Genomic DNA, 14,432 nt, shown 5'->3' on the forward strand with positions numbered 1-14,432 from the left:
CTGACATAAGCTGTATATTTTTGAAAGATTATCTCACAGAATAATTACTGATGTAAGTTATATCACTGTACAGTGTGATAAGCTTAAAAGTCATATTTGAATGGTTATTATTTGGTGATTATTCTAAATATGGTAGGTCTGAGAATACTCTCATATTTATCTACCACTAAATTGAGAGTCCCTAGCCCTGCCATTTTCGGCGGTAGACCTAGACAAGACTTGATACACTCCACATGCTTGTTGTCTTGTTGTTAGGAAGACTGTTATTACTGCGCCTGCTGCATGTGTGTAAAATCAGCCTCTGACGCTTTTTGTCAGAACACACTTGAAGCTGATTGACAGTTAACTGATTTAATCCTAACCTCGGCCTCCCTTGTTGTCTGAAACGACTGACAGAAACTGTCGGGAGGCGGATTTTCCATATAAGCGCACCGGTATCAGCGCCGCTCTTGCTTCCTGTGCAGCGATGTCACAGCACAGCCGCCTGTAGGCCTACACTATATATAAAAAAAATGTTCTTGTGTTTACGGTTTCAAAACTGATTTAGGCGTACGCTCCTAGAGTTCAGACTTTAAAAGAAGACATGATTTGGATATATCGCAGTTTACCTCTGAGGGAAAAGCAAACCAGCCACTGCATGGCAGGATGCTGTCGCAATAGCCTGATCATTTATAAGACAGTAAGTTGCAAGAGATCAGTGCATCGGTTTAGCTCATCGGTTACTTCTTACCCTGAAGTTTCCATTCTGCGGACCGCGGGCTGCAGGGTTCGACCGTGGGCGCTGCCCGATGTTTTACCATATATTTACAATATATGGGCTTGTGATCTCCCTTATAAAATCCCTAACCGTATGCAATAACACATTTTAGAATATCAAACAAAAAATCACGCCAAATTAGCCTACATGTCTGTATTTCATAGCCTGTTATTATGATATGATTACTAGTAATAGGAGAATTTTAAAAATAACCTAAACTATAAGAAGACCACTGCGAAGGATCAAAAGGATATGTTGTATTATAGGGATGTTTGGTTAGCGTCACAAGAGGGATTTCAGAGATTGCTCAGGCTGCTCAAAATAGCCTCTGTCAGCTGGTATGTAGCCTATGTACGTATCAACAATAACAACAATACTACTACTTCTACTTCTACTACCACTACTACTACTGTTGCGACTAATACACATTAAGAGCTAATAGGACTCCTGCTGTTGTCAACATTGTGCGCATTGTTGTGTCACTTCCTCGTCTTTTGCACTCTCTGTGACGTAAGCAGGGAGTGTCAGCTCCATAAGTGACTTCTGTCACTGAGTCTACTGGCGCTGGTTTAGCTCAATGGTTACATCTTATCATTCATTGCCAGATATCCAACTCCAACGGTCCGCGGGCCAGGAGTTCAAACCATGGGCGCTGCCCAGCGCTTTTTTTTTTTTTTTAACCCCTGCATTTTTTGTCATCTTTTTGTTCTGTGGTCACTATTATAAGTATCATAAATTGGTGTAATTCAAGTGATATCCAGCTGATTTCCAAGTGTTGGGCTGGCTCTGAGAGGTAAGTACGATCCTCAGTTTTGCTTTGGTAATTAAAACAAAACAAAACAAAACAAAACAAAACAAAACAAAACAAAACAAAACAAAACAAAACAAAACAAAACAAAACAATGCAGACAAAAAATCTCAATACAGGTTAATAACTATGACATAATGTCAAATAGCCTAAACAACAGGCGTAATGTAGGACTATTGTAAAAAAGGAGAAAAATGGAAAGCTATTGACTTCACAATTTTATTGATACGAGGTTTCTGCATTAACAATTGCAATTTGAGAAATCTCCTCTTTCTAAAACTTACTGTGCTAGAAAGCAGGCCTGTCCTTGATTATTAAAGGCTAGTCTAATTATTGTTCTCATATTATAGCCATAGTTCTATACTATAGCCATAGTAAGCCATTACTTGTAAATTCCAGTAGATGTCGCACTAAGATCACAAATGAAAAAGTAAAATACAACTTTAAGGCCTGTTGCGCTTAACATCTCATAAGGACGAACTTCGGATTTGCACTGTGAAGAGCCTTGTGAAACCTTTGAGTGTCTCATATGCCCCTTTTCCACCAGAAAAAACCTGGTGCTAGTTCGGAGCTGGTGCTAGAGCCGGTGCTTAACTGTATGAAAAGGTATGGTGACTTGATCTAATGCAGCCTGCTCTCATAGAGAACAACTGGGAGTTCTGTGCCGTTTGAACGTTGCACCAGTTTAACTCAGTGGCTACTTCTCCTCACAGATCATTGCTAATGCTTCTCCTGTCTGAACACGGCGAGGAGGTTCAAATCCACGGGCACTGTCTGGTGTTTTTTGTCCGACTGCCGCGCTTTACACACGAACCACCCTTTTTTCGTTTTGTCGTTGTATTGTGGAATGCACTCGGCCACAGGTTACACAGGTTATTTGGTCAAGGAGGCTTATAATCTCATCTGGTCATGAATTTTGTGGGTTTACTTGTTGAGGTCTGAGGAAAAAAGTAAAACACTGTAATTTGCACAGTAGGAATAAGTATCAAACGACGACTGATTAAGGGCTTCATGAACTGATATCTGTCTGCCCTCTGCAGTGGTGACACTTCAGCGTTTCTGAATTAAAGCACATTTAACAACAAAAATCTGGCTTCCTGAATCAAAATCGTGCCAAATGAGGATCCGTGGATCAGTCCACTTGGGGCTCTCAAAAAATCATATGCATGTGCATGAAAACACTTAAAACTGCTCTAAACCCATTACTTTAGTATCGATTGAAATATTTTGTGTTTCAAGACCTGAATATAGTGTTTATGGTGCTCCAAAACACTGCCATTAGTGTTTCACCTTGAGCACCCCCTCAACAACAGTCCAAGTGTTTTGAAGGATACATAACACCACCCATGGTATTTCAGAACATAAAATAACTACTATCTTTTTAATTACTTATATTTTAAATCAGGCCTGTGATTTCAATATTCAAGTAAACGCTGGGGGAAAAAGTCACTCTCAGTGTTTCATTCCATTAGAGGAAGAGGTAAGTGATTGGGAATTCCACTTTACTGTTAGATTTGCACAACCTAGTATTTCAGTGCATCTTCAGAGTGTGTAATTTGAACTAGTTAAAGGTTACAGTTATGCAGATTTTATTTTCTGAGATTTTATTAAGAACTGTAACATTGTTATGAACTGGGCTAAAACTTTTAAACTGTAAAACTTTACTTGAGTAGAATTAGGATACTTCTCTTCTAAAATTTCCAATAGTGAACCAAAGGTTTTCCTCTTGGTTTTCTCTGTTTTGGCAAAACCTCCTTTGACTTGAACTAAGATTCTGTATTCTTGATGAATTCCTTGAGAAGGTCCCCTGAAATGCTTCAGTATTGGGCGACATTGATAACTACAACTGATTACCAGCCAGCACTTAAACAAAGAGAACAGTGTTTGGACTGGATTGTTTCTCAGCTATTAATTTTAGCGTCTGGGTTCTTGTGGTTGTTGATCAAATCAAAAATAAAAATAAATAAGTAATTAAGTAAGTAAGTAAGTAAACCATACAGACAGCTGTCAGCACATTCTCCAAAAAGCAGTCATACAATAATAAATTAATTCTTTATTTAAATATGAAAGCCATTTATTGCTCATGCTTAGATTTTTCCTTTCCTGATTCATTAAAAGTGTCATGATTTCAAATAGTTTAACACTGAGTATTTATTCATCGGATTTTTCAGTTCATTGCACACAAAGAAAGAAATTTAAAATGAAAAAAAAAAAAAAAAAAAAACGCCCACAGTCTCTGCATAGGCACACCTTTTATTTAAATGATAAATGATAATAAGTTAAGTTATCAAGGCCTAATGAAAATAAATAAATAAATAAAATAAAATAAATAAAATAAAATAAAATAAAATAAAAAACAAATCTCTAATGAAAAATCCACTTTTTACAAATGTGACACCTGGTCCAAAAATACAGTTTAGAATAACTAGGCACATATTAAGTTAAGAGTGTCCCATTCTTTCCAAATGGCCCTTAGGATTACTGAACATCCTGTTGCTGAGAAATAACATTGTCTCATTATTTTTTTCGCTTTAAAGTTTTTGTTGTAGCGCCCAGTATCCGGTAGATGGCGCCATAAGATCACAAATGACCAGAAAAATTGTGTTTCCTACCTTTTATTCATTGAAAAGTACTGGGAATATATTTTCACCTGGCCACCTGAAAACAAAAAAAACAAAGGTTTCCTTTCCAGTGAAAAGCCGATGAAAAGGAATACTTATGCTCCTCTTTTCACCTACCACCACCCTGATCACCCTGTGACACGACCCCACACGCATGTACACACAGAGAAAGTTACACAAATAAGACACAAATGTAGGCTATAACCAGTACATTTGTTTACCATCACGTAAAAAAACAAAAAAAAAAAAACAAAAAAAAAACGGAAATGAAATGGACATATGAGAATGTGCGTGTGTGCAGCCTTTGGTTTAGCTCAGAATAAGTAGTACAGAGAACTCTCTCTCTCTCTCTCTCTCCCCCCCCCCCCCCCCCCCCCCCCCCCCCCCCCCCCCCCCCCCCCCCTCCCCCCCCCCCCCACCCCCCTCTCTCTCTCTCTCACACACACACACACACACACGAACTTGGCGAGCGGTGTGACAGGTCACGGTCAGGTTGCTGGTGAGTGAACGGCAGTTCTGAGAAAGTAATGGTTGTTTAACTGTCGGACAATGGGGTGAGAGGGCGATAGGGGCGGATGAGACCGGCTTAATGCCCCGTGTAATGCATGTTAATGTAACCGGCACCGGGGGACGCCGGACGGTACATTCAACGGAGTGCTTTGGGGATTATTTATCACAAAACATTTGTATTCTTTCGTCGGAGGAACGGTTGATCCGGATAGCTGAACACTAAGCCTTCACTCCGTTAATTAAAAAGACTGGGGGAAGCAAATAACTTGTGGTTGTGTGTGTGTTTTTTTTCCTCCAGAAATGTAATCATTTCTGGAGAAGCTTAACCATCTGCTTGAGGTTAAGTCTGCGAGCAGATTGTGTTTTCTGCTTATTTAAACCTGGGGATTTTACTTTTTTCCTGAAAATGGATGGGGTGTTGCTTGTGGGGGGAGAGGTCGGGGACAACTTGGGCCTAGTGACAACTAAGTAATTCATATTTAATTTCCAGCTACCCAACAGAGAGTAGGCCTTTTTTTTTTATCACCCAAAACGATAGGCCTTTCCCATCCCCGCTCCCCAGTTCCTTGGTCGCTGTTCTCTCAAACTTAACTAGAAAATGGCAGAAGCACTTGTTTTTCTTAACGTGGAAGAATTTACACTAGCAAAAAGATGACAAAGAACATTGGGCATCCCTGTCATTTGGTTATTCACACAATTAGGCCAGTAAGTGAGTAAATTAATAATACCGCTGTTTGAAGTGAGTAAATATTCATGACTAACGTATTTCCTTTTTTGGTGAAGAGCTCCAACATTGCCCGGGGGCCCAGACGTGTCGTCGGTCCTAGAGGAGACTTTCAGAGCTCAAGCCTCAATTTTACATTAGGATGCCACTCGTGTCTGTCGAGAGACGAAGTTTGATTCACAGAGAGACCCTTTGCTCTCTCTCTCTCTCTCTCTCTGTTTCTGGTTCAGTGGTTGTCTAACTGACCAGGATTAACAGGAAAAGATTAGATCTGACATGTGCCGCACTCTTAAGAGGCCCCGAGTTTGTCCTCTTTGTCTTATCAAAACAATAACTCGTGCTCTGTGATCCAATAAAGTCATTCGCTTGTACTTACATCGACTGAAATCTCTCGGCCCATTCAAAGATTTAGTATGCGCAAACAACTCCCAGGATTCACCGTGCCTTTTCATGTCATCATCTCCATAAAACTGTAATAATCACTGTTGTAAACGCACCACCTATGGGATTTGTATTTAATCCCAACTAACACTTGAATAAAGTCCAGTATGATTATGGTTTTATGACATTGCTTTTATGTTGATTATGTTGATACATGTTCGGTTCTACTTACGCGAATTAAACTCGTGTAATGCCTATTTGTACGAGTGTATCGCCCTATCATGATTGCCACTGTAATCATTTTATGCTCCAAAATATAGCTCACAACTCATTACATATCGATTAAAATTGAATATCCTGACCACATCAAGGATCTTTTGTGTGAAACTAATTTGTGTGTGATGATTAATGAATGGGACTGTGTGTGTGCTGTGGGCATTCATCTTCAAAGGACTCTCATTAAAAAGCGTTTTGGAATCCCACGAGCCCACTGGCCACTGGCCCGTTTTGAGGCACTGCGAATGAGTGCACAGGCCTAGTTATTTTTAATATGTTCTGTACTATGTGTCTCTGGTGCCATTACAAGACTAGGAGGCATTGTGGTCCACCAAGAGAAATCCTTATCCAGCCTCATCCGCTTGAACACAGTACAACCTAGAAAACGACACCCTGGATGAAAAGCAATTTATCCTCTTATCCACATCTGCCCCTGATGTCTGGGTTCAAAGTTGCCCTTCCTTGGCCCTTTAATGGGTCAGAGGAAAGGGTACACAGGAGGAGTACATGAAAGGGTTAAACATCTACAATAATTAGAGTCGCGTCGCCGTCCTCCAATACCAAGCTGCGAGAAATCACGTCCAGCCTTTCCCTGGCGCTCTCTCTCTCTCTCGTTCTCTCTCGTTCTCCTCTCTCTCTCTCTCTCTCTCTCTCTCTCTCTCTCTCTCTCTCTCTCTCACTCTCTCTACTAACACACACACACACACACACACACACACACACACACACACACACACACACACACACACACACACACACACACACACACACACACACACACACCTCCCCACCAGCTCCTCCGAGCGTCTAATATACTGGAAAATCAAAGAGCGAGCCTCCCCCGTTCACACACCACCGGTGCTGCGCGCGGGGAGCACAACAGAGAGAGAGAGACGTTTCCCTGTCCTCTCCTCTCTCGTCTTCTCAACTATCCAGTGAAGTTACCCGACTGATTTCGTATACAAATAGATTCTACAAAAGTACATCTAAAGATTGTATGCGGGTTAACCTCTGTTTCTAGATTTCTGTTTTGCTGTACTTTATCAAAAGCAAACAAACCCCTTTAGTGAATGATGTCAGGGTGAGATATTTTTACGCGCACCGCTGAAATGGACCACAGGCTCTCGAGAGGCAGTTGGGCGCCCGTGACCGGGCTGGTGGTGTGTCTACTGTTGTGTGCGTGTGTAGTGGATCTGGTTCTAGCGCAAATAAGATATTCTATACCCGAAGAACTGGAGCATGGAGCTTTTGTGGGTAACATCGCCGAGGACTTGGGCTTAGATGTGGCCAAGCTGTCAGCGCGTCGGTTCCGTATAGTATCTGGCGCAAAGAAGCAGTATTTAGAGGTGAACTTGGAGAATGGCATTTTATTCGTCAACGAAAAAATAGATCGAGAGGAGCTGTGTGAACGGAGCCCGAGCTGTTTCTTACACCTGCAGGTGGTTATTGAAAACCCATTAGAATTGTATAGAGTGGAGGTGGAGATTTTAGATGTGAACGACAACTCTCCCAGCTTCCCATGGAGCGAGTTTAATCTTGACATCACCGAGTCGGCTGCGCCCGGCTCCCGTTTCCCTTTAGAGAGCGCTCAGGACCAGGACGTGGGCACCAACTCTCTCCGCTCCTACCAGCTAAGCGCAAACCAGCACTTTGTGCTGAACATCCAGACACGCAACGATGGAAGTAAGTTTGCTGAGCTCGTGCTGGACACCCCGCTCGACCGGGAGCAACAGAAAAAGCACGAGATGGTGTTGACTGCCTATGACGGCGGCTCTCCGGAACGTTCTGGGACAGCACTGATAACTATTACGGTGTTAGACGCGAACGATAACGTGCCAGTATTCGATCGGTCCGTTTACCGAGCGAGCCTGGTGGAGAACGCGCCGAGGGGAACGCTGGTGCTGAAACTGAATGCCACCGATCTGGACGAGGGCTCTAACGGGGAAGTGACCTACGCGTTCAGCGGGCACGCTCCACTCAAGGTGCGTGAGCTGTTCAGTGTGGACCCCTACACGGGTGAAATCCGAGTGAAGGGTGTTGTGGACTATGAGAAAGCCAGTGTATATGAGCTGTATGTGCAGGCAAAAGACAGGGGCCCCTCTGCTGTGGCAGTGCACAGTAAAGTGCTGGTGGACATTCTGGATGTGAATGATAATGCGCCCGAAGTCATCCTCACATCAGTGTCCACTCCCGTCCAGGAGGACGCGCCACCGGGCACGGTGATAGCCGTTATCAGCGTCATGGACCGGGACTCGGGAGAGAATGGAAATGTTGACTGCCAGATTCCCAGCAACGTCCCCTTTCAGCTGCACTCCTCCTTTAAAAACTACTATACTCTGGTGACCAGCGAGTTTTTGGACAGGGAAGCTGTGTCTGAGTACAACATCACCCTCACGGCCCGCGACTTGGGCTCTCCGTCACTCTCCACGAAGAAAACCATCCTCGTTCAAGTGTCTGACATAACGACAACCCCCCACGGTTTTCTCAACCTTCCTACACAGTTTATGTGACCGAGAATAATGCCCCGGGCGCTTCCATTTGCTCAGTAACTGCATTCGACCCCGATTCTAACCAGAACGCCTATCTGTCTTATTCTATTCTGGAGGGTCAGATCCAGGGCATGCCCGTGTCCACTTATGTCTCCATCAACTCAGACAACGGCAACATCTATGCTCTGCGCTCTTTTGACTATGAGCAGCTTAGAAACTTTCAGATCCAGGTCCAGGCGCAGGACGCCGGTTTCCCCCCTCTCAGCAGTAACGTCACTGTAAACGTCTTTGTTTTGGATCAGAATGATAACGCACCGGTTATTGTATCTCCGCTGCCAAAAAATGGGACCGTGGCCACAGAAGTGGTCCCGCGGTCGGTGGACGCTGGGTATCTGGTTGCTAAAATCACTGCGCTGGATGCCGACGCGGGGCAAAACTCTCGCCTGTCCTATCAGGTGCTACAGGCTACGGATCCAGGGCTGTTCAGCGTAGCTCTATACACAGGAGAAATCAGGACTATTCGCCGATTAGTGGAAAAAGACGCAACAAGGCAGAGACTAGTGATATTAGTGAAGGACAACGGGCAGCCGCCTCTCTCCGCCACCGTCTCCATCCTCCTCTCTGTGGTGGACAGTGTGCCCGAGTCGTTGTCAGATTTCGGTGACCTCACACTCAGCCCACAGCCCCCCTCAAACCTCGCTCTCTACTTGATCGTGTCACTGAGCACAATCTCTCTAATATTCCTGGTGGCTATTATCGTGCTGGCTGCGGTCAAGTGCTACAAGGACAGGGAGACCCTCAGCGGGTACAACCTCCCCCCATTCGCCTGCTGCTGTTGCGGGGGGTTTCAGCCTGAGCCACCTCCGGAGGTGTTCAAGAAATCCAACCTCAACCTGCAGATATCAACCGCGGCCAAAGTGCCCACGAACTGCATGGAGGTGAATGGCAACAGCAGCCTCTCGCAGTCCTACTGTTATAAAGTGTGCCTGACTCCTGAATCGGCCAAAAGTGACTTTATGTTCCTGAAGCCGTGCAGCCCGAGCAGCACACCGAGGAACAACGAGGCGAAGAGTGCAGATAACTCGTGGAACGCACAAAGCCGGAGCGCATCTGTGAACAACGGAGCTACCACTCCCAGTGAGGTACAGTGAAATCAGTCTATACCGAGAAGTGAGAGCGTGCTGTTCATTTTTATCAGCCTGACTCAGTCACAGTCACAGCGAAGCCTATCTCCAGTTAGTTTTATATCTGATAAGAATTTAGTATATGACATTCCCCCCCATGAAGGTCATATCACGCACAGGAGACTGATATAAACTGAACTTAGGCAAAATACTGAACAAAACTGCATGATGCTTTCCCCCCCTCCTGATAAGGATTGAATCATATATTTATGTAATTTCATGCTGATCGATAATTGGGCTGCTAATCTATCCTAATTGTACAGCCAATGTTAACATTTTGCAGAAATAAATGAAATAGCAAATTACACATTAATTGCCATGTGAATGAAAGTGTGTAGCCCGCAGCCTCCAGCAAGCACGCTCCGCGCTCATCTTTCTCTTCTACACAATCAAATGAGATATCAGTTTCTGTGTTGACAGGTAGAGATTTAAGGGGTATACCCTGTGCTTTAAGTTGATTTTCTTCAGAGTCTTCCCAGGTATATCCACCACCTGCTATTACAAACATGTTTCGAGTTGAAAAAGATTAGCACGACAATTAATTAATTACTTGACCTCATTTAGATTTAAGGTTGTGAGCTATAGAGATTAATATCCATATCATCCAGTGTCATCGAATTGTATCTCACTTCACGCAATAAGGGGCAATATCTGGTTTACTAACCTGACCCTAGCACTGTGAGCACTTAGTGTCTGAGTTTGGATAAAAAGTCAAGGTTATGTACATCACAGGCAAGGTGAATGGCAGTTGTTTGAATTGAGGTGCCTTGGGTCGAGGTTATTCTTCTGCGACCAGTCGGGCTTGCGACAATGGGGAACGTCTTCCTGTTCTCAAACTAACAATATAGGACAGATAACCTCACTAACTATGCCTCAAGGGCGCAGCCACGACTGAACCATTATACTGCACACAATGTGGCGTATACACATGGGGGGGCGTCCATTACTGATGAAAAATGGCAAAGGGCCGGTTTTGGGGAGACAGGGGAGGACATCGAGACGAGGGGAGGGGGCAAGGAGGAGGAGGTGGGGCAAGGAGGAGGAGGGGGCAAGGACCTGGCTGGGACGTGGCGCGCCTGTAGATCGGCCTCGGCGTTGTCCTCTGAATGCGAGGAGAAGGAGATGTGGCTTTATATTTGACGAGTGAGGATTTGGAAGAGATGGGGTGGCAGAGAAGGAGGACGTGAGGGAAGGAGGGAGACATGGAGAGAAGGATTTCACGGATCCAGGATGTCGACACCACTGTTTTCTAAATCCAATAGACGGGCCCAGCAGACCGTAAATGTGTGCGCACTGCTCATTGCCATCTCAGTGTTTTCGGTAAAACGCAGGGGGGTAATTGACAGAGATGTGAGACACCAGAATCTACCAGACAGACTGAGAAATGTCAGTTCGGTCACTGGCACATACACCTCTGGCCACATAAACACAGATTTTGAGGTCACGGTGATTGTTCTGCCTACAGCTATGACCCTTCAGTGGGATGCTGTCCTTCATGACATTAATTGCCTCCCTTAATGCACCCGGTGGTCTTCTTCAGTGTCCCCACATGAGTCATATTAGATGTGCCCCTATCAGGTCGTGAGTGACACATTAAATCTCGAAGACAAACCAGAGATAAACTAGTTGGTCATTTATTTAAAAAAGACATACAAGCCCATATAGGCTGATGAACTGAAGCTGAAAGGAGAGATTTAACACACATTGTAGCACCCAGAGCGCACAGGACAGGTGCGCGCGCCTTTATGTGCCTGTTTGCGTGCTTGTGCGCGCGTATCGGTTTGTGGAAGGCTGTATGCATATTGAGTTGTCCTAGATTGTAAAGCTGCAAGGAGCGCAAACTTTTCTAGGCCCTCGGTGAGACGTTTAATTAAAAAGCTTGCTCGAGGAGCATCAGGCAAATATTAATGTAAAATGATGCATAAAATCCACAAAACAATTACGTGTATAATTTTCTTAATTTCCTCTCTGGCACGCTTCCCTTTGAAGATTAAAATCATGTTTCGTTTTATCCCGGTGGGGTTCTAATTGGTTTTTGTGCGTAGCTGGCGAGGAATGTATTTTGAATACCGATTCTAATAATACGCTTACGTCGCATTCTCCTTGTTAACAACTGTAAGTGAATTAATAGAGCGTGGAATCCATACTATGAGACTTAGACCCGGAATAAATATCACTCGGGAGCACTCCCTCACCCCTCCCGCTGCGCCACAGCGGATGAAAGCAAAATTAAGTGACAGGCGAGTCGTTGCTCAAGGCATGGAACACCACCTCCGCCACGACTATGCTTTTTAAAGAACCTATTCTGCCGCACATCCACAGGGCGGCAGCCACGATCCATCTGTAAAGAGGAATCATGTCTGTATTTCAGCGCAGATCATTCTCTGTATCAATAATCACTGATCATTAGTGACGTATGAGGAAGGCACACTACCGTTGTTATCATTGCAGCTTTCTACCGAGAGAGAAAAACTAGATATTGATAGTTCCCTCAGAAATCACTCCACCGCACGGCTTTACTTATAGATCTCATAATCTTGAGCTACTTGTAACTGAATTTATACTTTCTTCTCCTACAGCTCAAGCAGCCCAACACAGATTGGACTCTCACAAAGAATCAGAACTCTTCCATTAAAAGGTACTGCCGACCTTTGACCTAATTTTGACCTGTAGCATCATGATGTCAAGCAGCTACTCAAAATTTAACGCTACATTCAGTATTATGCATTCATCTGTCTTTTGTTTTCAAGTCAGGCCTGCCTTTTAAACATGCCTGCATAAAGTGAGCTATTGTAGACTGCCTGAAAATACCACACAGAAGTTCACACAGATATCTGTATATGAATATATGAATATATATATATATATATGAATACTGCATGATATGAGAAATTAATAATTTTATATTCCTCCTGCAGCTATAACTCTATCAACATGGATGGCACCTTGATGCGAAAGGCCATGCATGCAGACCCAGACAACTATGTCACCTCTATGGCCCCTGGCCAGTACTGGACGTGGGGCACTCACATTAGAGGAATGAAAGGTAAGAGTAGCCAAACTTGCTGCAAAACAAGTTCCACCATAACTATATATGCTATATATGTATAGATGTGTATTCATGTGCAGCATACACACAAATGGATACAAATAGCCTTATTTAGCACTTATTGGAGTGCTAATTTGGTCTAGAGACATGATTTTATGTAATGATATTTCTCTTGTAGCTGTTGGTATAACATTGCAGACCTCCACTCAATAACCCACCCCCACACTTCAGCTACTGCCCTTTTCATGTTTGACCTTGTTTCTCTCTTTTTCCTTGATTGCCTGTATAAACATTGAGAAAGTGCTAAGCAACTAAAAAATGCATTAGTGCAGTAGAATCTGACATTTTAATAGTATTCACACATGCAATCATATAACTAGATGCTTTTCCATGACTCACTCATCTTTTACATCAGACTACAAGATGTCTCCTTCAGCCACTGGGGTCCCTCCTCGCTCCTGGACTCCTCGGTGCACACCCCCACCCCAGCAGCAGCAGCCATCGCTCCCCTCTCACCCTCACCCACACCCTCCGCCCGACTACCAGCATAATGTGTACATCCCTGGGACACCCTCAGGCTTTTGCACCCTGAGGCCCACTGTGCAGCGCAGTGAGCTTGATGTCCACAACTCCTTCTCCACATTTGGCAAGAAGCGACGTCTTCAGATGTCCCCCCAAGGAGAGGCTGCCATGATCAACAATGACTTGTACAATGACTGACTGGCTTAAAAATACTGACTGCCTGAATGGAAGACTGGACAGGATGGATGGATAACCTCTGATCGAAACAGAGAAGGAGACAGTTAAATACATGAATGAGTGAGCAAATAGATTGCCAGTCTCTATGGTGTGAAAACTAGAGTGGACCAGTGACCTGATGAGCAGAATAAATTATGTTTGAATTTGTGGAATTAATGAATGAACAATCCACCTCTCCAAATATAATGAAAGAAATTGAGTCTCACGGCCATTCATTTGACATGTCACTGCAACATGGCCTTTGCCTATGATTATGATTATGATTATGATTTAGACAATCAAACTGAAGCAGCAGTTGTTACATCCAAATGATATTAACAAAACGTATTAAATAGTGGACGACAATTTTGCACATCGTTATGAATTTATATTTTTAGCTTTTATGGAAAATAAAAATGTTTTTTTTTTTGTATGTTGGTTCGCTGGCAAAGCTGTGACTATGAAGAAATAGCGTGACAATGTAAAATATGCAAACTGCAGCAGAGGCAGACAATTCTAAAGGACGAAGGGGGGTCCTTTCAACATGTACTGTATACATTTATGAAATAAAGTATTATTTTTTATGTTATTTTCTATTAACGTGTTGTTACCCCCTTTCCCGCACCCTCCACCCCCCCCCCCCCCCCACCCGCGCGCACACACATACACACACATACACACACACACACACACACACACACACATACACACACACACACACACACACACACACACGCACACTTATAGACAGGTGATACAGGTGATATGTCTTCGCAATATCAGGTTAATTTTAAGTTTTCTGGGTCTATATAATGTTTAATCAGTTTGGGTCAATTATTTTGAGGTGAAAAAGTTCCACAGCTACTCTTATAAGGCCCGTAAGCTTTTTGCCTCA

The 14,432-nt window shown here is 43.7% G+C and overlaps 1 protein-coding gene across 1 annotated transcript; it reads left to right on the forward strand.

The window, feature by feature from the left end:
- Positions 1 to 6,990: 6,990 nt before the first annotated feature.
- On the forward strand, positions 6,991 to 14,086 carry LOC115366989 (protocadherin-10-like). Its single transcript, XM_030062682.1, is given in 5 exon segments — positions 6,991 to 8,534; positions 8,537 to 9,708; positions 12,330 to 12,388; positions 12,669 to 12,796; positions 13,215 to 14,086. Coding segments are annotated over 5 exon segments (3,012 nt in total). The 5' UTR covers positions 6,991 to 7,186; the 3' UTR covers positions 13,520 to 14,086.
- The last annotated feature ends 346 nt before the right edge of the window (positions 14,087 to 14,432 follow it).

The sequence above is a fragment of the Myripristis murdjan genome, chromosome 10 (genome assembly GCF_902150065.1).
Source record: "Myripristis murdjan chromosome 10, fMyrMur1.1, whole genome shotgun sequence".
Taxonomy (NCBI): domain Eukaryota; kingdom Metazoa; phylum Chordata; class Actinopteri; order Holocentriformes; family Holocentridae; genus Myripristis; species Myripristis murdjan.